Source organism: Parambassis ranga, chromosome 19 (genome assembly GCF_900634625.1).
Source record: "Parambassis ranga chromosome 19, fParRan2.1, whole genome shotgun sequence".
Lineage (NCBI taxonomy): Eukaryota > Metazoa > Chordata > Actinopteri > Ambassidae > Parambassis > Parambassis ranga.
The window spans coordinates 8101893-8126036 of record NC_041039.1 but is presented as its reverse complement, the minus strand read 5'-3'; the positions used below and the strand labels follow the sequence as shown (position 1 = coordinate 8126036).

The 24144-nt window shown below is 41.6% G+C and overlaps 1 protein-coding gene across 4 annotated transcripts in view; it reads right to left on the bottom strand.

Moving 5' to 3' along the window:
- The window catches only part of pald1a (phosphatase domain containing paladin 1a), a 40695-nt gene that overhangs the window by 7656 nt on the left and 8895 nt on the right, over positions 1 to 24144 (bottom strand). For all 4 annotated transcript variants that reach the window (XM_028431957.1, XM_028431959.1, XM_028431956.1 and 1 more), the window contains exons 4-19: positions 23476 to 23655; positions 22895 to 23059; positions 22652 to 22812; positions 21985 to 22060; positions 21171 to 21325; positions 20981 to 21077; positions 20757 to 20861; positions 20506 to 20601; positions 20281 to 20415; positions 19907 to 20023; positions 19435 to 19614; positions 19143 to 19340; positions 18642 to 18782; positions 18490 to 18561; positions 16779 to 16919; positions 2108 to 2263 (exon numbers count right to left, since the gene is read on the bottom strand). In XM_028431957.1, coding sequence (XP_028287758.1) covers positions 2108 to 2263; positions 16779 to 16919; positions 18490 to 18561; positions 18642 to 18782; positions 19143 to 19340; positions 19435 to 19614; positions 19907 to 20023; positions 20281 to 20415; positions 20506 to 20601; positions 20757 to 20861; positions 20981 to 21077; positions 21171 to 21325; positions 21985 to 22060; positions 22652 to 22812; positions 22895 to 23059; positions 23476 to 23655 — 2175 coding nt within the window. The remainder of the gene's footprint in view (positions 1 to 2107; positions 2264 to 16778; positions 16920 to 18489; positions 18562 to 18641; positions 18783 to 19142; positions 19341 to 19434; positions 19615 to 19906; positions 20024 to 20280; positions 20416 to 20505; positions 20602 to 20756; positions 20862 to 20980; positions 21078 to 21170; positions 21326 to 21984; positions 22061 to 22651; positions 22813 to 22894; positions 23060 to 23475; positions 23656 to 24144) is intronic.

The following is a 24144-nucleotide window of genomic DNA, read 5'->3' as shown; positions in this document are numbered from 1 at the left end:
TATGTAGCAGAGAGAGAGAAGCAGGAAAAAAATGTATTTAATTGTACTTAATTTATGGCAATGCCACTGCTGCGTGTTTGGACTTCTACCCCCAACGCATAAACTGGGTGAGGCAGAGTTTTCTTATGTGGAGAAAGAATTGGTCATGATGTTGCCGCCTCCAGGATGATTAGATTTAATTCAAGCAACAGCTCCACCATAGGCAGCACAGTAAAATAATTCTAATCAGTTCTTCGCAGGAGTTTCATTCTGAAGTGAAGGAGTACTTTGTGCAGGAAATTATCAGATAATGATGGCTGTCTCTGTTAACCGCCGCAAAACATGAGCTGGATCGATGGGATGAGTTCTGAGGCTGCATTGGGTTGCTGGTAAATGTTCCTGTAAATCTGATGTGGCCTCCACATGCTTGTGCTGCTTGTCATTTCAGAATCTGACCATGGTGATTTAAAGAATGTGTAATCCAATTTTCTAGTGAAAGCAGACATTTCAGCACCTAAATTTGCGTTTTTTTGTGATTTGAATGATGTTTTCCATTCAGTTGATGACTGACTGTGATGTTCCAGCCTGGCTACTCTTTCCCTTCCGGTCCTTGTCCAGCGTCTGTATATGTGAGACTTGACTGCACGGGGACATCTAGGCAATTTCTGTACCTTCCTGCTCAGACATGGCCCCAGGATGGTGTTCCTGGTGATGCAGGAGAATTGACATAAATTGGCAGTGGAAAGTGCAACATGAGACACCTGTGAGGGGCCAGCAGTTGCTCTTATAAGAGAAAATTTACCATTGGGGGTAAGTAGTGAATATGAACAGAGTTATGCATAATTTAATTGGATTTCTGAGAAATCCTAGAGACCAAATTTATTGCAGCACATACTCAGACCAGACTGCTGTGCCAATTAACATGTGATTTCATGCATAAGGGAAGGAAAGGAAGAACACAAGAAAAAAGGCATTACTAGCAAAAACAGATGGCTGTCTATACGATGTTTTCTGTTGCTTACTTCACAGCAGATTGCTCCTGCCCCCTGTGTGCATGCCTGTATTTTCTCATGGCATAACTTGGCCATTAGAGTCACCCTGATGCACCACATATATTTGCTATTCATAACAGGAAGAATATGCCCCGATTGACTGCGCATATTTCTGTGACAATTGTTTTCACAGCGATTGTTCCAGTCTATTTTGGAATTCTGCATTTTTTCTTTGAGTTTAATCCACCTCAATAAGGACAAAGAAGGAGGAGATTTTCATTCAGTGATTTTTCAAACATTCCAGGCCCCTTGGGCGTTTCTCTGCAGACCGTCTGTTCACAAATAAGAATAGAAACTGGCTGTGAAGTTATAGGCTAAAGTCCAAACATGACCATGATGTGTTTGGTTGTGTTTAGCAGAGACTTAACATAATATTTGTCCTTAGGCATAATTGTGCCTAAGGACAAATAACTTGACGTGTGCTCTTTGGTGGGAAATATAACTTGTACAAAATCTCAGACAAGAGGTTCTGCTTAGTTTAGAGCAAAGCTGAAAAAATACAAGACAATATAATATACAATATAAAGCAAAGATAAAATTCATATTTTAATATCTGTCTGTTTCAAAGGAAAATTAGTTTCTTTTTTTAAATATTGCATATTGCAACAAATTTTTCCTGTGTGCGTGTGTGTGTGCGTGTGTGTGTGCATGTGTGTCTTGGGTAGCACTTAAAGACTACTCATTTGTTTGGAATGCACATAAATTCTTCACTTTACTGTAGCTGGCCAACAGCTGGCCAAACGATCAATGTACCAACAAAAACACAGACAATATGAAGTTCAGTGTGTGACGAACCAGGCCTCAATAGAATGAGAACCAGCTTGTAAATTCCTACAAGAAACCCTAAATGAAACTGTTGACAAGCTCCCAATGTGCAGATTGGAAAAAAAATCCTGTTTCTGCATTTCAATAAATAAAGGTGAAGTAGCGATTACCTACAAATCAGGTGTGATCTCTTCTGTCTGTAAACTGTATGTAATTAATGTACTATTGATTACTAAGGCTACAGATGTAGTAAAAAAGTCTCCAGACTGACAGAGCTGTGAGAGTGGATGCTGATGACGGCCATCTTGTACCTGTTCCATCCAGCGGGAGAAGGAGCGCTGCCAGGAGTCCTTCTTCTCTAAATGCAGGTATGTGTTGAAGAGGATGAGGTAAATGTAGCGCTCCAGGAACTGCAGGCTCCTCAGCAGCAGCCGCTGACACTCCGTCTGCGTCTTACCACTCTTGATCTAAAGAAAGAGGTAAACAAATTTCAACCGGTGCACTAGTGTCAGTATCAGAAAGTGAGGAGTGTGACTCTCTTGAACTGTGACTTGTTCAGTGTCTGTAATTGCGTCTCTGCTTGTAAGGCTGTGTTTGAGTAATGTCAGGATTTCTTGACATTTAACTAGTCCTAATGGAAGCACAGTGTTTAAGTGCCTGTTACTGCAGACATGTTTACTATCTTGTCAGTTATTTGAAGATGAGAGTGTTCAGGGAGCATCGATGTCAAGTACAGATGTGACTTAAATAACAAAATGTTTTGATATTTAGTTAAGAGGGAACACGTGGAAAACAGTGATATCGCACCGTTTGTTTGTCCCGCTAATGAACAAACACACAAACTGATACAATGTGTGACAGTGTGATTCATTGTGTAACCTTCACAGCTTATATAAAGTCACCACTCCTGCACTATGCGGGTCCTATACACTCACCCACACCCCTACCACACCGCCACCTCACTGACTGCCTGCACGAACTTCACATAGCACCAACATAATATTGTTTATCTTAGTCTCCCTCAGGCCATCAGCTCTACCAATAGAGGGTGTATGTGTATGTGTGACTGCATCAACATCTTTGACTAATTGTATTAACATATGCACATAAAAAAGTTTAATTTACAGGCATCAAAAACAGCTGTAAAAACAACTACCATAATCATGTAGCCTATTAAATATTATTGCTATATTTATTGACATTTTACCAGCAGATCAAGGATCAATCTACTATCTCGTTCCCATTTAAATGTGGGTGTATACCCCACTTTAAATGGAATACATACAATTTATGTACACAAGTCAGGCATGAACAATCTTCAGCTGTGTGTTGCATGTGTGAAAGATTGACTCTGGACAAAGTCCAGACATTATCTTTTAGGCTGGTTTCACCACATTTTACACCTTCCTGAGAGGGCTGCTTATATTTGAATTTTTGTGGTTTAATATCAAACTAAAGAACACAGATAAGTGCAGTAAAAGTCTTATCTACTCTACTCATTCATTTATTCTGTAACAAGTAACACAACCATCCAGCAGCTCCACCTTCCAATGTCTTGCGATTTAAACATCATGGACAATCACTGTTATCTAACCAATAAGACAAACATACAATACTTGTGAAGACAACTTCAGGTAAAGTGTGATATGCTTTGCTTCACAGGCACCATCCTCCATTATCATATTCTTTCACCTGATGAAAACTATCCAGCAAACAGAGTTCAGTTACAAAGGACAACTGTCACCTAACATACCTGCACACTTCATAATAGCTGTTTACTGCCTGTGCTTCACCAGACCCTGAAACTCTGTCACCTCAGTCTGCAACAGTGCAATTATCCAAAGTATGAGATGTTCCTATAATTCCTTTGATTGTTATTTAAGAGACAAGATAACAATCCTTTCACACTCTCTACATGATTGAGGTGGAAAATTGTGGACACAAAAAATTTATTCATAAATCTAAATTCAGCTCATTTGTAATAGTCCTTTAAATAAAATCTTGTGCGAATCACGGAAATGCATTAAAGATGGAAACGGGGCTCCACAGCAATAAAGGAGACAGCACTATTACATGCTACTTCTCTCAAAATAAGGTTAGTAATAGGGTTCCTCCTCAATTACAGGTTGTCAGCGGCACAGAGGTAAGGGCATACAGGCTTTCATCAGTGTGTCAAGTCAGTGTCAAGATGTTTTCCCTTTTTTGTCTTCTTTTTCTTTCTTTTTCCTTGATTGCTTCGAGTCTTGAGGACTTCCAGGCACAGTGTGACAAGGTCTACCATGCAGCTGTGTGTCTGTGTGGCAGACTGTGTGGTGTGTACCGGATTGGATAACATGTCAGCTGGGGTTAAGCGAAAGTAACTGTGGGGATGAGGTGTAGAATAGCTCAATGAACTGTCAGCAGTTACTTGCTCGCAGTAGAACGCTCTGCATGATAAAGAGCATTTCTCGCAGTTTTTGTTTTTGACAGATGGAAGTGAGTTAAAATGTTCATGGCAAAGACATTTTGAGAGCTGCATGGAGAGTAATTTACAAAGTAGGTGGGCTAGGGTAATTTGAAATGTGCACAGCGCACCATAATACAATCATTCCAAAGCTGTATGACGCAGCAGAGAGGGGGCGGTGGCTGGGGGGGCGAATGGGGTTTCCTGTCCATTCCCAAACAGCTGCGGTCAGATCCCAGTTTTCCAAGCATCTGGAGTAGAGCAAAGGAGAAACTACACCTATGCCAACAATGGCTGTGCTGTCTGTTGTCCATCAAAGCTCACATAGCATTGAGAAACACAGATCCCAATTCTCTTTTTTTTTCCTGATCTCCTCCACTTAACTTCAGTGCAAGGGCAGGTGAACACTGGTGAACCCGATTACCCTGTGCACCCTGCACCCCCAGGGGGCTTTCATCTCCTAGCTTGAAAACTGCACAGTGCCAACGTCTGGTAGCTATCCATGTGCAACAACCCCCATGCTCACACACTCATACAAAAGAGATCATTTTGCAAAGATTACATAATTCACACCTCTGCAACCCTAACTCTGAAGCTGCCATCTGTCTGTCTACATCGACCGAGCCATGTGTGTGGTTGAGTGGCCTCTGGTGAAGATGTGGTGAAGAAAGAGCATACAGTTTTAAACATTTATTAAATGCTGGGGCAGCCCCACAACAAACTTATATCTCACTTGAAAATAGTTGCTGGTCTTCTGAGTGCTGAAGTTTACTTTAAAAGTTTATACCTAACTGGTGAAACAGGAGACAAAAGTGACAACGTCACCTCATCTGGCCCAGCATTTAAGAACAAAGGCGATGACTGGTCAGTCTTTGTCTGCTATCAAAGGTAAAAGCTATAATTCAGCCAGCTGCTGAGGTGAGATAATGAACGTCCTCAGCTCTTCTCGTGCCCTGACTGAGAAGCTGGCCAAACACATACCATTGTTGAGAGAGTCCAGGAATGCTGGGTCGGCCTCTGAGCGAGGACAATGTGAAAGTGAGAGAAGTGGTTAAGAAATGTTATCACTGCACAAACACCAGAGAGAGCAGAGGCAACTTTCTGTGGAAAAAAATAAACCTTATTTCCTCTTTCATACTAAAAGCACTGCAGATTAGAAACATTTACCAAATACTGGGATGAACCCCTAGAATGTACAGCATGTACTGTAAGTGAAAACAATTTACAACTGGAGTGAGCTACTTAAATGTTTAAATTGGTTTTTCATAAAGCTTATATTATTTTTAAAAGCCAAAAGAAAAACAGGAGCACTAACTTTCTGGTTCGCCTATAGGTCATAAACCCCGCCTCCCCTATTATCCTTGATGGATGGGATACAGACCCAATGAAAAGAGAAAAGAGTTATTTTTGTACTTTGTGTTGAATAGTTAAAGGTAGGGTAGGAGATTTTGAAAACTCAGTGAGTGTCAGCCAGATTTTGAAAGTAAACACACGTCCCTTTCTCTCGGAGCTCACCCCGAAGCCCCGCCTCCAATCACATGGACGCGCATTACCTGAAGAGCTGCGGTCTGTGACTGCAGCCATCATGCACGTACCTCTCTGGTGGGTGCAGAGCAGGAAGAAAGTGACAACCAGCCAATACTCCGCGCAGGGTCGTCCCAGAGGTTTGGCTGATGTTTTTAGTGTTTTATAGCTTCCCCAGATGATTAATATTCTTCGTTTTAATGTGAAACTGCCAAACTAATTGATTGCTATTGGATTGTAAAGAGAAGTTACACTAATTTAACAAAAAGTAGATCAGAATGAAATCTCCTACCCTATCTTTAAGAGACAAATTGTTTGTTTTGTACGCTATAAAGGCTTTTCATGCTTCACCTCTATATAATAATGACAAATAAAAAAGGTATCCAAAAACTACATCACTTCAAATGTCTATATGTTTTCATGTAAAGATTTTGTATTAATGTCTAAAACCAGTTTGTCATGAAGTAAAAAGGTGAAGAGAAGCAGACTTATGTTTCTGCTAACATACACTATTCAGCAAACCCATATACTGTACATGACAGCATGGGGTTGTACAGTCATTAAACCGACTCAAGTCCAGCCACAAATCATCTGTTACCACATTTAAACGAGCTGCAAACCAGCACTCACTATGCCGTAAGGCACCAAAAATCTCTGCAAAACAACTCTAAACTGCACTGGAAATATGGCTGCTGAACAAGCAGTGACACTAATGTAACACAGCCTCATCCAGTCAACATCTGAGGTCATGTGCCTTTAAAAGTGGCACATACTTTGTGGGCAGTGTTGTTTTTTTTATATATATATCTGATTCAGTGATACAGACTCTTAAACTTTATAAGTGGATTTAGTGGTTCATAAAAATCATCTCTGCATATTTGTTTGTGAGTCACATCAATATGGAACCGATCAGACTTGGACTGATGTGAACTCCATTGAAGGTTCAATTTTTCTCTTGTTACTTGTTGCTGCAGGCATCTCCAGTTCTGCACAACAATCTCTTCCATTAAACTGATTTTATTTGTTGTACTTTGCAGAAACAAAATAAATTCACTATCAATCAGACTGTGGGTGTTTTAAAACAGCCCCAGATGAGATTTTTTTTTCTTTCTTTCTTTTTTTTTTTTTAATTCAAACACGTCATACGAGGTTCAGACAAACGTTTACAATAATCCCCGGATAAGCGTCACAGCCTGCTGCCTGCAGGTGTAGGTGTATTAAAGAAAACACCACCCCCCTATGAAATATACTGCCTGACCTGTACCAATGCCTTGTGTAAACAGGGATACTGTGTGTCATATTGTTTGCCATAAAAGGGTTCCACATGTTGAGAAATCCCAGGCTCATGATGAAGGGTTAACAGGTCAGTCTGAAAATCGTGCCTCGCTGCCACAGTGGCGAACGCACAAAGACAAAGCGACAATGTTGAGTGCTTACTAAAATCTCAGTGATGATGTGATCCCCCACCCTGTTCCTCTGCACATATACACCAACTGACAGTCAGTCACTAGCTAGCTAACGCAATTTTGTCCATCTCTTCCAGAGACAAAGCACCGACAGCGCTCCAATCGTAAGAGCCAAAATGATTTCCACAAATTAGTGAATGCCATTATTGGACATGTCACAGTTTGTTTGTAAGTGCCCTATACAGCCATCATCCTGTGAAGGACTGCAGCTGCGCAGAGCCTCAGTGTAGATGCACACACTTCAATTTGTTGTATTTGTGTGGCTGCAAGTGCACCAGCTGCACAGACACCAGGAAACGACCACTGACTCAGAGGCAACCAAATGTGCAGGAAATTACCCAGACAGTAAGAAAAGAAAGTGTGTGTCTGGATGTATAGAGGAGAGAAAGTGTGGTCTAGTTAAATATATCTGACAAATCTAGATGAGTAATTCAGGGGATATTGGAAAGAGCATTGAAGTTAAATCCCTGAAAGGTGGCAGACACTGAGGGTCGACCTTTCCCTGAGCTCATACGGTTGAGAACTGAGCTGAGAAGTGCATATTATGGAGAGGTCCGCCTGTTTGACATATGGTGCCAATTACCAGCTGATGGGGTTGCTGAGGTAAAAAGGCCAATCCATTCTGGCCCTTCCCACACAGGTTAGCACAAACAGCCATTCATCAGATTCTTCAAGAACACCTCCCACCCAAATCCTAAACCAAACTCTGACTTGTCTGGAGTGGACAGGCAGCCTACACATGCTGTTTTGACTTAAAGTGCAGACATCACAAAGTCAAGTATACATGCTGCTTTTCAGGTATGTTCATTAAGTGGACCCAAATCAGGGCATGATGGCAACTGAACTAAACCACTTTCTAAACAGGCTCCCTTGCCAGTCAGTCAGGGTAAACCTGCAATTATTTATTGGTGATTTATGTGCACAGATTCCACATAAAATCGTCATAAATGAATTATTTTTCAACTTTTCTTCTGTACATGAATAGAATAATTTATCATTCCACCCATTATGGAGGTGGCTACATAATAGCGTGACTCTAATGACATCCATTACCACTGACTTCTTACAACGCAGATCAAAAGACACCTCGGTGCCTGTGCACATTTAGGATGTATTATCACTTTTAAAGCAAGTAATGCAAACAAATTATATAATAAGACACTATGTGCATATTTTTCTGTAATAAATCATGTCTTCCATGAAATGTCACCCTGTATTTAAACCTATACCCTAGTGTGAAAGAAGAATATGAACACATTTTGTATATATATATATATATATATATATTTTCCAGCATACATGTGCGTTTTCACATCCACTTCATACTCTCCATCCACCCACCCAGTCTGCCGCCTGCCAGGTTGGCCAGTAGCAAAGCAATCAAAGTTATATATCATCTGGCTTCAACTCACAGAGCTGATCTTTATGGATCAAGATGGTGCCCAAAAGTCCTTTTTAAAGGAGCAGAGCAGCCAGTGAGAGGAGGAGATGAAGATGCCTTTATGTTAATGGGTTCTACAGATTCCGATCCGCTGTCTTTTTCCAGTCGTTCAGCCACACCATGCTGATTAAATCATGAAGTGGAGGTTGAGGTGGATTTTAGGGGCAAGCCGTGTTGATCCTTATACTGTATATACAGATCTGTGTATAATCTTTAAATTTAGCCTAGTATTAAAAACTCATACTCAAGAGGAAACAGTTGTGGATTATGATCTGTATTAAAATGTGGATTTAACTAATAAAACAGAATATTTAATGGCTACACAACAACACAAAAAGAACGGACATAATCCACAGGCTTTAAAATAAAAGTGCAAAAGGACGCACAGAGATGCATGTCTGTCTAACAGAGATTACAAAAGCCACAGAAAGAGATGGGGCTCATTAACTTAGCCTACACAGAGACTGGAATATCTGCCCACATTAACCACACGCATTATGGTACATTCTGTACGTGCACATGCCTGGCAACACATCACGTGGAGAGCCCCTCCGTGAATCAATCATTTACTGAGCAATCAAAATATCTTCTGCACGCAGACATGAGGGTTTTTTTGAACAAATGTATAAATAAAAAGCCATACATTTGTATAATAATAGCAGGAAAGAAGGGGTATGGTTTGTCACGTCTAAACTAATCGCCGGCAGTCTATCACAAGCTAGCCAATCAGATCGCTAAACCATGCTGCGTATTGGCAGAGCATGAAAGAGGAAGAACATTAAAAAAAATTGTAAACACAACAATACTTTATCCGTAGATAAGTCAAACCCACGTGGCTTGAAGTGTAGTGAGAGCAATCACACATTAACTACTGATGATCCACGAAAAAACCCTGACACACACCATGGACTTAAACCTAGCTAGCACCAATATATAACTGAAACACAAATGGACAACACAAAGTCGTCTCCACTGAGTTGGCCTTCTGGCATTATATTTTGTTATTAGCTAGGTCTTCAGTATTCTGATCTATACTCAGCCTCAGAGCAGCTGCTTTTGTCAATCAACACAATGTGTCCAAGCCTTGAATGATTCATAAATAAGATGCACTTTCATCAGACGTCATGCCATGTAGAATGTGGGTCATTATAACGATCACTAACAGGAATGAATAAAGTCCTAGTATGCGTTATTGTGTGCAGTGTCCGGGAAGGAGAAACGGAGGTAGGTCTGAATGTTCCTTACTGTCCGTGTGAGTTGTTGCTTCTGTGGGAGTCGTTAACACTGTATTCATCTGTTGCACAACTGTCCTCACATATGAAACACAGCTTCCCCACCGGGGAGCTGTGAAAGTGCAATTCCTGGAGCACCTCCGCTCAGTCACGACTTCTGCATATCCTGCATGGTTGGCATTTAAGTCACTTACACTACTAAGATTGTGTTCCCAATTTGTTCAGTGCCAGTAGCTATGCTGGTGTGAAAGCTTAGACAAAAAGGTGAACCTTTTCCTGGTGAAATGATTTGGGGCTTAGCAGCATCTGACAGATACCGTGACCACAGCTACTGGGAGCATGCTTAAACACTCTTGCATGCATTTGGTGGCAGTTATTCCTGGTCTGCCGGCCTGGGGCAATGACAGGTTTAGTGTGTGTGTGTGTGTGTGTGGGGGGGGGGCAACCCTTCTGTGGAGTGCCTGACCAGGTCCAAAGCGCTGTCCTGGTGCCAGTGGTTAATAGAGGATGGGTGGGGGTGGAGGAACAGGGGGAGGAAGGATCAGGGCAAAGGGCAGCCCAGGGCAGTTTAGTTAGCCCTGGCCTAAAAAAAAGGGATAGACTAGGAGGCACAACATAATGATTTCCAAAGTGGTCAGCATGTAGAGAGCGAAGCAGGGTGTGAACACATGGCACTATGTTGACTGTCCAATCACAGAGGGGCAATCAAAACAGAGTCTCTTAAACTGTGTAAAAAAGCCATAATAAAAATACCTCGACCTGAGCCACCACAAAAACAAATCAGCTGTTACTGCAGCAACTATTTAGTGAAATGAGAGTTGTTGTCATTTTTCTGCCTCTTTTCCCTTGGTAGCTCCACATGCACTCTATTTTAGTGCAGCTATTTGGACAAACATGGAGGTATACTTCAACTCACTTCTAAAGCCAATCACAAAATGCCAGGAAATATTGACACTGCTCTTCTTAGGTCCTTTTCCCCGTCTGTTTTATAGCATTAAAAAAGAGGAAACAACTCAACACACTAGATCAATAGTGTTCATTACACAACATTAGCTTTGCATCTAAACACTGATTCCACCGGAAATGAATTAACTATAAGAGCAAACAGACGACTTTATTTACCCGATTGACAATGTCAACGGTTATATAATCTTGGTATCAAATGCTGATGTAACTATGTTTATAATGTATGATAACCAGATTGTTAATTAGCTCATGCTTGTTAATGCTGCAGCAGGTGGCGCTCTTGATAATAACCGAATTAAACGGCTTACTGTGATCCAGTGTCTCCCTGCAGCTACTTTCCATCTGATCACTGTTTTTGTTAGCTAGTCAGACAAAGAAAAGAAACCGTGCTGAATCACATAAATAACGCAGGCAGTCTTTTTCCAGATGTCACACAGCACCGCAGTGCTACCTGCCCAGTGTGATACAGCAGTGGATGTAAACAGGTGGCTGATGAGGAAAAACGAAAACACCTGACTATGCAATGTGACATAGGATGTTTTTCTTAGAAAATCACTAATAATAATTCACTCAAAAGGGGAAGTGCATCATTAGGCACATCATGAAAAAGTGTCAGCATACAGTTAGAGTGAGTGTTTGTAAGTTTGCCCACTAACCAAAAAAAAAAAGATTAGTCTATAATTTCAATGGTACATATATTTGAACAGTGAGAGACGGAACAATAACAAAAAATATTTGATCCTCCAACAATCAGCAGGATTACTGTCTCCCAGGTGTATTTTATAGAGATCATACCCTGTATAAAATACACCTGGGAGCTGTCCACAGAAGCAATCAGTGAATCCAGACTCCAAACTCTTCACTATGGCCAAGACCAAAGAGCTTTCTAAGGATATCAGGGACAGGACTGTGGACCTACACAAGGCTGGAATGGACTACAAGACCATCACCAAGTGCTGAGAAGGTGACAACAGTTGGTGCCATTATTCACAAATGGAAGAAACATAAAATAACTGCCAATGATTTATTACCATTGTGCTTATTATTAGCTCAAGTACATTCTTTTTTGGGTTTCTCTTGAAACACTGTCAATGTTAGCTGCATTACATTGCAGCATGTTTCTGATTGCATGCATTAAAGATGCAACCACAACGCACAGGCTGTGTGGTACCTTTGAAGTTAACGAGTACAAGACAAGACATCAGCAGATATTGCTTCAAAGTAAAACATAGGTTATCAACCATGTAGATGGAGATAGTAGCTGGTCAAAAATAGCATCATCCCATGGGTTAGCCTTTAAAAGGGGACAGATCTGTCTGCAGTGTGGAGGTTTGTAGTGTCAGAAACTGCTTACATAGCTGTTCAGCTGTGCAGCTCAGCATTAGCCTTCCTAACACAACATGTTTAATTATCCAACTGAAAAGGCTTGATGTCCTTTTCAATTAGGTAGCCAGCAATCATCTAAAAGGAGCAGAACATCAGAGTATCGTGTCTGCAAACACTCAAACATGAAAGTTGTGACTAAACTGCCAAGTTAAGTCAAGAAACTGGAAATAGCTGGACAGCTGAATAGCTGGAGATCCTGCTATTCTATTTATGTTCATAACAGGCAATAAGTTTCAAACACAACTCTGGCAGCAGCAAAAGTTAGAATAATAATAAGTCTGAAAATGATTATAATTGGAGGGTTTTGAATCGTTGGCTGTGAAGACTGGGTTTATTTGTTCCCATGATGCTGTGCACCAGATGATTTCCCTGATTAGCTCTTTGGTTGGACATGTGCTAATCAGTGAAAATAACCTGGTGCCAGTCGAAAACTGCATGCTCTGTGCCTTCCATATCATCATCTATATATGAAATGAATGGAATCAATGTAATGAATGTATGTAATGAAAAACAGTCACTATAGAAGTTGCTCGAAACGTACTGTAAATCCCGACTGACAGTAATGTATGTCAGGGTTACAGGTGAGTGCAGCCCTCTGATGGATCATGTCATGCTACACATTAGTGGACACACTGAATGCACATATAATTTGTAGTCATTTACAGCTGTGGCAACTCTCTTAAAATAAATGACTTTCTGAATAGCACCGGACTCACAGCAGCTGCGAATGACCTCCCTCACCCACCCACCCATACACCGACCCTGCCACTAGCACCCGCGGGAACTCCTTTTATTTATGTGTTGCTACTTACAACTACATCACAACTCCCTCCTCTCTGCACAGAGAAATCCACATCAGCTGATCGCACCTGTCATTTTGCACACAGCCGGCATATTGAAGGCTGGAAATTATGAATAAAACACACCTCTTTCCTCCCTCACACCCTGTGCTGGATCTAAATGAGAGCCTCTTTTCAGGAGCTGAGCCAACACACACTTGAAGAAGAAGAAGAACCTGTCTCTTCTCATAGCAGCTCCACCTTCTAATTAGCCTGCTTATGTCAAGCGGTCATCCTAAACAAACAAAATTGTTCACACAAAGAAACATGAGGCTAAGAGAAAGGTGACACTGAAGTCAAAATATGAGCAACAAAGCGTAATAATAGAGATTAAGCTTGCAGCAGGACTGCCTCCTACTTTCCCACATCATTACTTTTCTTCCTCATTCTTTCTAATCCCCCTGTTCTTCTTTCTTAGTAAAATTAATCCTGCTGTCAGTGCTGCGGTGGTCCCCTCCACCTCTGCGAACTTTGGAGCATTTAGCCCCCCTTTTCTTTTCTAAACACGTCCACTACCTTTACCCAAGAAAAAACCTGCTCACAGCATTCTCCCCTCTCTGAAAATATTTTTCCACTGCCCCGTCCGAACCATGAGGGCCTTTCTTTGGACACACACACACACATATAAGGAGCGTGGCTTGCTGCTTACTCACTTTCACTTCATGAGTTTCTCACCACCTGGATGAGAAAGCATTTAGAAAGAAGGTGATAAGGGGAAAAAAATGTGGTAACTCTCGCCCAGCAAATCAGATTAGCAGTTTCTGAGATCCCGGCTGCTCTGCTCTCTTGATAAGGCTGGGAGGAAGCTGGTGGTCTTCAGCGATTACATGTTTTTTGGTACAAAAAGGCCATGCAAGCTGCAGACTGAGAGGGCTAACTGATTGTACACAGACATATAATTGTTTGATGAATTGGTGCATTGAGATAAGAAAATACAGAGAACACAGACGGAGGATAAAGATAGCTGCAACAGTTCACACACAAACAGAGCCAGAGGGTAAAGAGATGTGGAAGATACTGGAGGAATATGTTGTGTTATTCTGCATTATCAGATTCTCCATCACATCTATGATTATGATTAGTAATTCCACCAGCATATCATACTGCATTGTGTAAAATAAAGTGGTACACTCCAAAGCTCCACACAGATAAAGACTGCAGACTGCTTGAGGTGATTTTCTGCCTCCAACCAAGCTTGACATTGAAAAGAGAGCAGCAGCTGATTCCTATGCAGGAGTCAGGAGGAAGAGAGGATGTAGCCTCTCATCTGCATTAGCCCTGCATTTGGGGGGGGGGGGGGAGTTGTATCTGCAACGTGGGGTCTCGCCTGGTCAGCTGTAGGCATTTACAGGCCCTTCAAAAAGAACCCCATCTACCTTCCTTCCCAGGCCCCTCTGGGAGCTGGCGGACGGTTTGTGTCCCAGTGTAAATATATTTTTTCTCTATCAGAGACACATTTTTCCAACCACCGTCAAAAGAGGAGGAGGGTTCTTTAAAGGGGGAAGGCTAAGAGAGAGAGAGAGAGTGGGGGAGAATTTTTCCCCTTTTCTCCCCTCTCTTCTCTTGTCTGCTGCTGCCTGCCCGTTCTAGCAACATCTGGCACTGTTTATCACCTGGCCTGCTGGTCCAGGCAGGAGGGCAAAAGCAGGAACAGGGGAACATAGTGCCAACCTGATGTCCTCTATGGCAGATCTTAAACTAAACTCAGACTTCTATTTCTGCTCTTTTGACCATCACAACTATTGGTTAAAAGTGACAGGCAAAAAAACGAAAACACAGCCCAACCAATAGGTCAAGTACATTAGTCCAAAGTTTTTAAAAGGTCAAAACTGAAGCAGAAAGCCAGTCTGTAAGCATTAATTGATGTTTATGACAGACAGTTTGCTCAGTAATGTTTGCTGCTCTTCCAGGTTCTTTCACTCCAAAGAACATCTTCTTAGTAATGTCCCTGTTTGAACAAAATTTAACCCCCTGAACCCCAAAACATTTCTCAAATCCACGTAAAACACACACGCTTTGTAAGGCAGATAGTGACTAATAAGGTAACATGAGTTTAAAAGCCCCCAGAAAATGCCTGAAGTTCCGAGGTTTAGAGATGCATTACAGAGCTGCCAACTGTTTGTATGTATTATGCATTGTTTACATTTTCTTGCTTGCGGACTTCTTCCTATTTGCCTTTTGTTACACCAGGCAACAGACCATCAAAAGAACAGCGAGACTGGAGGTATTATGTTACCAGCGTCCTCATGGGCATGCATTATGCAGCTTAATAGGACCCATGGTGCTAAGAGTGAGCAAAAATTCCACAGGGTACCTTTAATTTATATGGTACAATGAAACCACTAACAATAGGTATGACAGGTACAGCGATGAAAAGATCCAATTTGTAATTTGCCATCTGTGTGCGGTGTGCTTGTACCTCATATTTTTAAATTGAAAATAGCTTTTGTTAAGTTAAAACAGGTGATTTTGATAAAAGATGATTAGAAATGAGTCAATAGGGAGCCTTTTTTCTCCTCCCTCCCAGAGTCTGACATCAGAAAGTGACAGGCGGAGAGAGACTATGAGCAAAAGACAGAGTTCAGAGGACAATGAGGCCCATTGATACGGCGGAGACAGGACCGGGTGCCTCCAGCGGGCTGAGAGCGGCTGACAGTGCACAGAGGCAGCACGATTAGGCTGCATTACAAATAGCTAAAACAGAGCTGCAGGACTGTAGAGACCACTGCATCAGAGGAGACCTTGAAACCACAATGTAAAATACTTTTTATGACTTTTTAATCAAACACAATGTCTAAAAGGCTGGGACCAACTCTCAGAGAGGGAGAGGGAGGTGGGAGTCCTCTGCAATCCAAAGATTATAAAAACATTTAAACCCCAGCTTGCTTGACTACTTGCTTAAAAGACATCTATTAGAAGAACAGCGATGGACATTTTTACTGACACTTCTCAGGCCATGAACCACACAAAATAACAAGCAGCTCAAGGTCAACCCTTAAACTTCTCTCGTTTCGATTCCATTATGTTTTAGATGTAAGTTACACTGCAGCACAATCATTTTCCACTCTGCACCTCCTGTCCACAGAGCCTTTCATTCTCCTTTGTGGAATTCAATCTATAGCAGGAAGAACTAGTTTGTAGCACCATCTATGGGACTTGATGTGTAACTACATATTTAATTTGCAGTGCAGCCAATGACAACATAAACGTGTTGTCATTAATTTGTAATATGTGGTACTCACATGTTGACTGTGTGTTTTTAAATAAATGGCTAAATTTATATCACATTTTTAACACCGATATCTATTTACCGATCTACTTTTTGCGTAGCATTTTTCACCCATGTTGCATTTTTTACGTTTTTTTTTATTCTCAATTTTTCTCCTCGTGTTCCATTTAGCCTGCAGATCAGTCAAACCATTGCAGAATTTTTGACATTTTTATGTCATGTATCTACTGGTCACAAGCATGTATCAATCATGTATTTATAGTTGCACTGAGAATTGCAGATTTCTTTGTTTGTTACAGATTTTTTACAGAACGTGTGGTACACAAAATAAATCACATAATATAATACGTGGTTATATTCTATATGTCAGACACATGATGTATTTGAGAATGTGATGTTTGATGTTTTGAATAAAGAATTCATTTATTCGGACTAAACCTCGGACATGTGGTGTACCTGTCTGTAAGTGCAGATGATGATCTCTCTCAGATGATAGTGCATGGGGGTCATGGTCTCACTGACAGCATCAAGGGCCATGTCTACCTCCCTCTTCATCCTGTGGCCGTCTGGGAGCAGGCGCACCAACTGCATCACAACCTAGACAGAAGAAACAACTCATTGTACAGTGTGCCAAAACTTTAAGGAATGTTTAAAAAGTTGTGGTAAGGCTGCAAACTATAACAAGTATGACTTTTGAAACTTTAGTTGACCAGTTAATGTTATTTTAATGAATCAGCAAGTCGAGATGACACACTCTGGCACCAGTGAAGTCAATAAACTTTCAGATTTTTGCTATTTTTCGACAATACTACATGAATTAGGTTTGAAACTGTTAGATTGAAAATTTCTAAACTGCCTTTTTCTGTAGGTTCCATTCTGGTGCAATCCCACCCTGCCAAAATACAGGCAATGCACCACTGGACTAAAACCACATCCAATTAAGTACACCCTGCATCCAAGTCCTGACCTCATTGAAATATTGGTGGTAATGTGTGTCAACATGTTCACTTACAGTGTTGACCTGGTGGAAAATAATTCCATCAGCAAGTGTGTATGATGTAAACCTGCAGCAGTGTGTGGCAGCCAGTTAACCAAAGCCTGTTGGTGGCCCCTTCAGATAACAGTGATAACACAAAGAAAAGAAAGAGGGGAGCCACACAGCACGATCAGAAAAAAAGGCCTGCAGGCACAACCCCTATTTACTCATTCAATGTGTGTCTGGAAAGGATATACACTCTTTCCCAGTATACATGCTTCAGACTTCACAACCATAGCAACACCTTTACAAGTAGATAAGACACAAGGGCATCACCCTTGTGCATCACTCATCCTCCAGAGGCTGAATTGGAGGCTGACAAGGTTTCCGTGGTGACCACCCTGTGTATCCAAGAAACTCTGATGTCAGTTTTGCTGCAGCATTGTGCACGCAGCATTGTGCACTCGCAGAGCATGGCCCCCTTCTGTGCATTCATGTTTACAGTGCTGAGGACACCGCCAGCAGGTTCCAACCACCGATTCATTGTCAGAACTCTGAATCAAGAAAAACACCCAGCAGCGCTAATTGACAGCCACTATTCAGTACAGGGGAGAAAAATGTTGGCTGAAGCTTTCAATCACAGGTGCAGAGATTACAAAGATAACAAAGCAGTGTGCAGTGTCCCTTTAACATACAAGAGTGTAGCCTGCGTTATGTCTTTGGAGGAAAAGATGATGCAATTTATAAAAGAGGATACAAAAATCTGGTGTGGTTGAACAATGAGCTTTACATTTGCTCCGAAAGTTATAGACGCAAACATGTTTGCTCTACTTTGTTGTCAAAAAATTCTAATGCAATTTACTTTACCAGCCACCAACACATCCAAAGATTACAGAGGTTTTAAGTTCCAGTAAACAAGACATTTTTTGATGCTTGTTTTATACAAAAGTGAAGGAGCAGATGCAGCCGAGAATGTTTTGTGCGTGTTAAACACATTAACAGACCTCCTTACGCCAGTTCTGTTTGTCCTACTTATTTTCAGTCAGTGTAATCAATTAGTATAAAAGAGCTGCAGATATAAACCAGGCAATCACCTGTGTTCCTTTTATGTAGAAAAACAGCAACACAACAAAAATGCAACACTGTGTGTTTACAAGCTAGTGATGACATCTGTTATAAAAGAGTACATACCTCAAATTCTCCTTTGGTGTACTTTGCATCTGGGACGCTCACAATCTCATCTTCAGCAAACTCTGGAAAACCCTGTAGAAGTCACATATTATTATTGTTGTTGCTGTTGTTGTTGTTGTTGTTGTTGTTGTTGTTAATTATTATTATCTTACATTAAAGTGCCACAGGGTCAGGACAGAAATGACCATGGCAGTTGTAGTTCTTCCTTTGCCGTTGGAGCAGTTAAAAACAAAGGCTGAGTGGGAATCCTCAGCCAAGGCACTCTTCATGGCTTCCAGCAGCTTATCAAAATCCTGAAGCCAACACACACACACTTATTATTATACTTTACTTACTTATTATTATAATGAAAACAGCAGTGGATCCAGTCATAAAAAGAAAAGAATAAAAAAAGTGTGTATATATGTATATATATATATACAGGTATATATTGTTTGACAGCACTAGTGTTCACCCTGTGATTGTGAAATTCTGAGATGAATCCTGATTAATATATATATATATATATATATATATGACTTTATAAATGATAAGCTTAGGATGAAAATAAAACTCCTAACCACTAGAGGGAGCACAAGGCTCATTTAATTTTTCCTCTTTTCATTGCAAACAGCTACAAAAGGACATAGGAGCTGTTTCTGTGTGTTCATTACCTCCTCGCTGGGCGCACTGCAGTCTGCCACAGGGATGCGTTTGTACACGAGGCCCTGGTGGGAGGTTTTGTGCTGGTTGAAGATCTCCTGCACTGTCAGGCAGCTTTTAAACATCTTCATCTGTTTCTCCTGCTCCAGTGTCACCTCCAGCCACTTCTGAGCTTGCAGAACCTCCTCCTTCAGGGCAGTCTCCAGTTTCTATAAAGCCACAAGGGGACATGGAAGCACTTTAGTATTCTGAAGTTATACCACATTATTTTTTAGGACTCAAAAGGCATTGTTTTCCCTCTACCTCTAGCATCTGCGGGTCAGAGGATGGGACAGAGACGTGCTGCTCCAGACAGGACGGCTCTCTCGGAGTGAAAATTTGGCCATTTCCTTCTAACACTAACTCTTCCTGTAGGTTGACCCACAACACGTGGCTGTGCTTCCTCTTCTCGTCTGTCAGATGGGCCAAAACTGCTCCGGTGGCCTGCATACAGCAAATCGGCAATTAGGGCAGAGAACTGGAAGTCCAGCTTAAGCATCCTGAGGTGGGCGTGTGCCACAAAAAAATCATGAGTCATTCTTCAGAATTTATTTGTACTCATAAATATTCCTGACTGCTGGTGTTAATGCAATCAGGACATCTCCAGTCAGGACAATTACTTCTTGTATTTTGTGCATTCTCTCTGACTGGAGTCAGAATCCTGTTTTCATTTATTTAAGATGATGTTTAATGTGATTTTGTATTGAATAAAAAAAGCCTGTGTGTTCAAATGCACCTCTGATGTTGGCTGAGCCACTCCGTAAACAGGCATCTTAGGCACTCGTCTGAAGTTGACCGCCTTCATCTCCTTCACTGTGCTAAGCACGTCAGGAGCCAAGTACTCATCAGCAACCTGCACAGACACAGTAATACATTACTCATAACGTGTATCACACAGACGATTGCACAGGGCCGAGGAGGTAGTGTGGATGTGTGTGAGTGCTTAGAGGTAAAATGTAAAGTGTTTTAGATAAATTAGCTACTTGAACACAGCCATTTACATGGTTGTGGGGGCGAATATGAGGCTAAAATTATATATAATCAAAATTCTAAGAACCACAACATTGTGAAACTGAAAAAAAAATGTGTGGGTGTACTTGATTTACTTACCAAGACGCGGGCTCCTTTGGTGACAAGATCAGCCGGAGCCGACAGCTCTGACAGGTCCATACGGGCCAATAACCTGTACAGCCAAGAGTGGCAGCACATCCATTGGCTGAAGTTGGACACAAAGGTGAGAGGATACTGCAAACCACAGAGGAATGACTTAGTGTTCCCAGAATCAGTAAAGACATTTACAACTTAAAAAAAAAAAAAACAACAACCAAACCTTACCTGTTCATGAAGGTAGGCGTTAAATGCAATCAAGTAGAAGTAACGCTCCAGACTCTGCATGGTTCTGTTTAGAAAGTAGTCTTTGGTGCTGCTTCCCTAACAGACAAAGACAAGCTTCAGTTCATCTAAAAGTGCCCTTAAGATTGAACTGACATACAGAAAAATGTGCACCCTATCAGCTGGAGGACAACCATTGATAAGTTTTATCCATCATTTATCTGTAAAAATAAATAAATAAATAAATCACCAACCTGAATTTGATAGTCTTCTCCGATCCCCTCCAGCTTGCTCTTGTTCTCATATATTGCCTCTTTTATGTTGTGCATTTCGGAACACAGGGTAATAGCCTGGTCAACCTATAAGGAAGAAAAGCAGTGATCTGATGTCAGTTGTGATACACATGTGACCACTTTTGACTTTACCTATACAATGACTGTAATTTATTGTTGTGCTTTCATTCAACATGGTGTTTTACCTCTTCCATGACTTGCTGCCCATTTGGCAGCTTGTTGATCAGAGACTGGATGACCTGGAACAGTGGTCTGGTCTCTGAAGCTGCTGCCTGCTCAACTCTGCAATGCAAAGACAATTACAAATAAAAGGTTAAATAAAATTAAACTTTAAACTTTGCTTTATGTTTGGTAATTCTTATGCAGGGTTCTTACTGTGGCGACTGTTGGGAATCCCCCCTGAGGCGATTCATGACTAATGTGCCCAGGATCATGGCTAGGTTGGTGCGGCCAACGCCCACCTGGCAGCTGAAGAGAAGAGCAGGCAGTTGCCGGGACGCATCATGCCCCAGAAACAAGCTGGGGCTTTCCTGGGAAAGGTAGCAAAAAGGAGGAGCGGTGAGCCTCCTGCAAGGGTTACATGGAACACCTAACATTGCCTTCACATTTATGGCTTAGTCAGACAGTGATATTGACCAGATGAACAAGATGTTGTGAGTCTTGTGCAACACACTTGAATCTGTCTATTGGTTGCAAAATAAGAAAAGGCTCTGTATCTGGAATATTTTAGGATTACAATACGGCACACTCAATAGAAGGAGTATGGCAGTAAAGCTCCGTCTGATCCAAACACTGTTAAAAAAAGAGCCACTTTCCAACCACAGGGAACTGGACTGGCTGCTGCAAGTCAGTCCAAAAAAGGGCAAAACAAGAAGAAAAGAACATCCTGTGTGAGTGAAGGGCAGGACGGAAACCAGACGGAGCAGATGACCAAAGAGCGGACATAAAGTGAGTACGCGCTTTTCTTAAACTATCACACTTATTAGTGATTGATTGCACAGACAGGACGTGTGGGTTACAAATGCTTGTGTGACCTTCTCACTACCTCAGTGACACAGTCCAGATGCTCTCCAATATTCCAGCCATTAATAACTTTAATAGCACATCAGAACAAGATCCCAACAAGACAAGCACAACCAAAAAAGGCCCATTTAATTGCAGCGCGATTGACATTTTTACATGAGCTTACCCTGAGAATGTTAACAAAGGCGTCAAAGTCTTCTTCCAATGGCGCTCCCTCCACTGGTAGTGGTAATCTGTAGTACCTGCAGAATGACAGACTGTTACCCTGAGTTGAACCTAAGCCTATGTTGTGTCAACATTGCCCTTATGTAGGTCACAGCATAACATGTACATAAACATCTGACAGCTGAACTCCTTCGTGTTGTGTTTACCAATCTCATCAGACAGAAACTGTGCCTCCTCTGATAATCCACAAAGATACCAAAGCAGAGATCTCAGAATACCTTCAATTTTAAGGGAACACTCACTTTTTAAGGGTTAAAAACACACCGTCCTGTAATTTGAAACTATCTGTAATCAAACATCCTGCTGCTTTCATTTGACTTCAGATCAAGAGACAATTTCAGCACTCTCCTTTGGGAGTAATAAATTGTCTTGCTCATGACATCTCAATAAAGTGCACTGCACTGATCTGATTGCAAACAGGATGCTGCAGCAGTTTTTATGCCCTCATTTCATCTTTAAAAAAAAGGAATCAGGGCAACCAGGCTTTGTGGCACACACAAGTGCCACTATTTATAACCTTGCTGCATGTTCTGAGGCAGGCGGCCTCCAGCCGCTGCGACTAAGCTGCTGTGTGGACTGAGAGCTCATAAAGGAACAATGTAAACAACCTGTAGGCAGGCATGGTGAACATCGGCCTCTTATAGACCTCTTCGGTCACATGGATGTCCTCCTCACACGTGATGGATATCTTCTGAGGCTCATCTTTAAAGTACTCGATGTCGCTGTATACGTAAAAGATGTTTTCATTGAGCTTGGCGAAGTCGTCGAGCTGCGGAGGCCGGAAGAAAGGAGGATGTTATTTTTTACACTGGTACAGTGAAATTGTAGTGCACTATGTGTGTGTTGATCACCTCCTTCCTGATAGTGAGCTCCAGGCTCTCCACCATCTCTTCTTTTTCCAAACCATGGAGATTCTCATGTAGGTTCTCCTTTCTCCTTGGAGTGTAAGGCACAAAATCGTCGTCCTTGTGTAGGAAAACCACGGGCTCCTCTCTTACACAGAAGAATATAACCTCCTGTTGGCAGAGGCACAGCACGATAAGCATCAAATAATAGATTTTTAAATTAAATGGTTTTCCTTCTTCAGCTACACCACTTCCAAGAGTAACTGGAAACAGTCTGTCGTCATTTAACATGAGTAAGGACTTTAGAGCCTGATGTATAATTTTGTCAATTTTATTTCAATTACGGTCGGTTTCTAGCTGCTGTAAGCAGAGCGAGATTCATTTTCCACTGGTAGACATGACCACAACTTTCTGTTTGCTCAGTTCTACAATTCAGCCACAGCCTCCACTGAGCACTTGACTCCTCAAATATTTACTGACAACACGGAGAGAAAGAGGCCAGGCAGAGCTACACAGGCAGCAACATGGGAGAGCGTCAGTGCTTCTCCACCAGAGAAGCATTCAGCCAGAAAACAAAAGACAATAACCTGGTGTCCTTGTGCCTGGAGCCTCTGAAGAACCTGCTTGAAGCCATTCAGGCTGGGCTGACCCATCCCGTAAAGTGGGTAATATTCCTTCACTTGGCGGAAGTTGGGTGCCCCGTAGGTGCTCGTTGTGTTCAGGACATCTGCTTTGCTGTAAACGTCCTGGACCATGAAGTACTCCCCCTGGAAAGAAACACAAATCTAAGAGCAGCACCCTGATGCAACATTTCTGCAACTCTAAAACAACTACGTCAACATTTAAATGTGGTTAAAGCAATCTAAAATAGGGTTCACGTGTGAAATGCTGGAATGTAGGCTTTTAGTTGTTCACTGACACTGCAATCTTCTTCTTCCTCCTGCTTTTAGATAACAACACCGATACAGTCTGATTACTCTGTTGTCTCAACAGGTTCTTTCTTGGTTGTATGTAAAATTCTCTTTATGGACCTGCAGTATTGATGCGTGTAAATAGAAGCTGTGGGTTAACACTAAGAAAACACTACATGCCTGCACTACCACAGCAGAGGTGACAGAGCAGATCAAAGCCTTGATAGGAGGGTGACAACATTCCTGTTTCAATGGCCGCCTCTGATCATAAACGGCGCATGACAATGTTCCTACACTGCTCTGCAATTTGGACACATGAATGTGAAAAGGGCTGACGTAAAGACA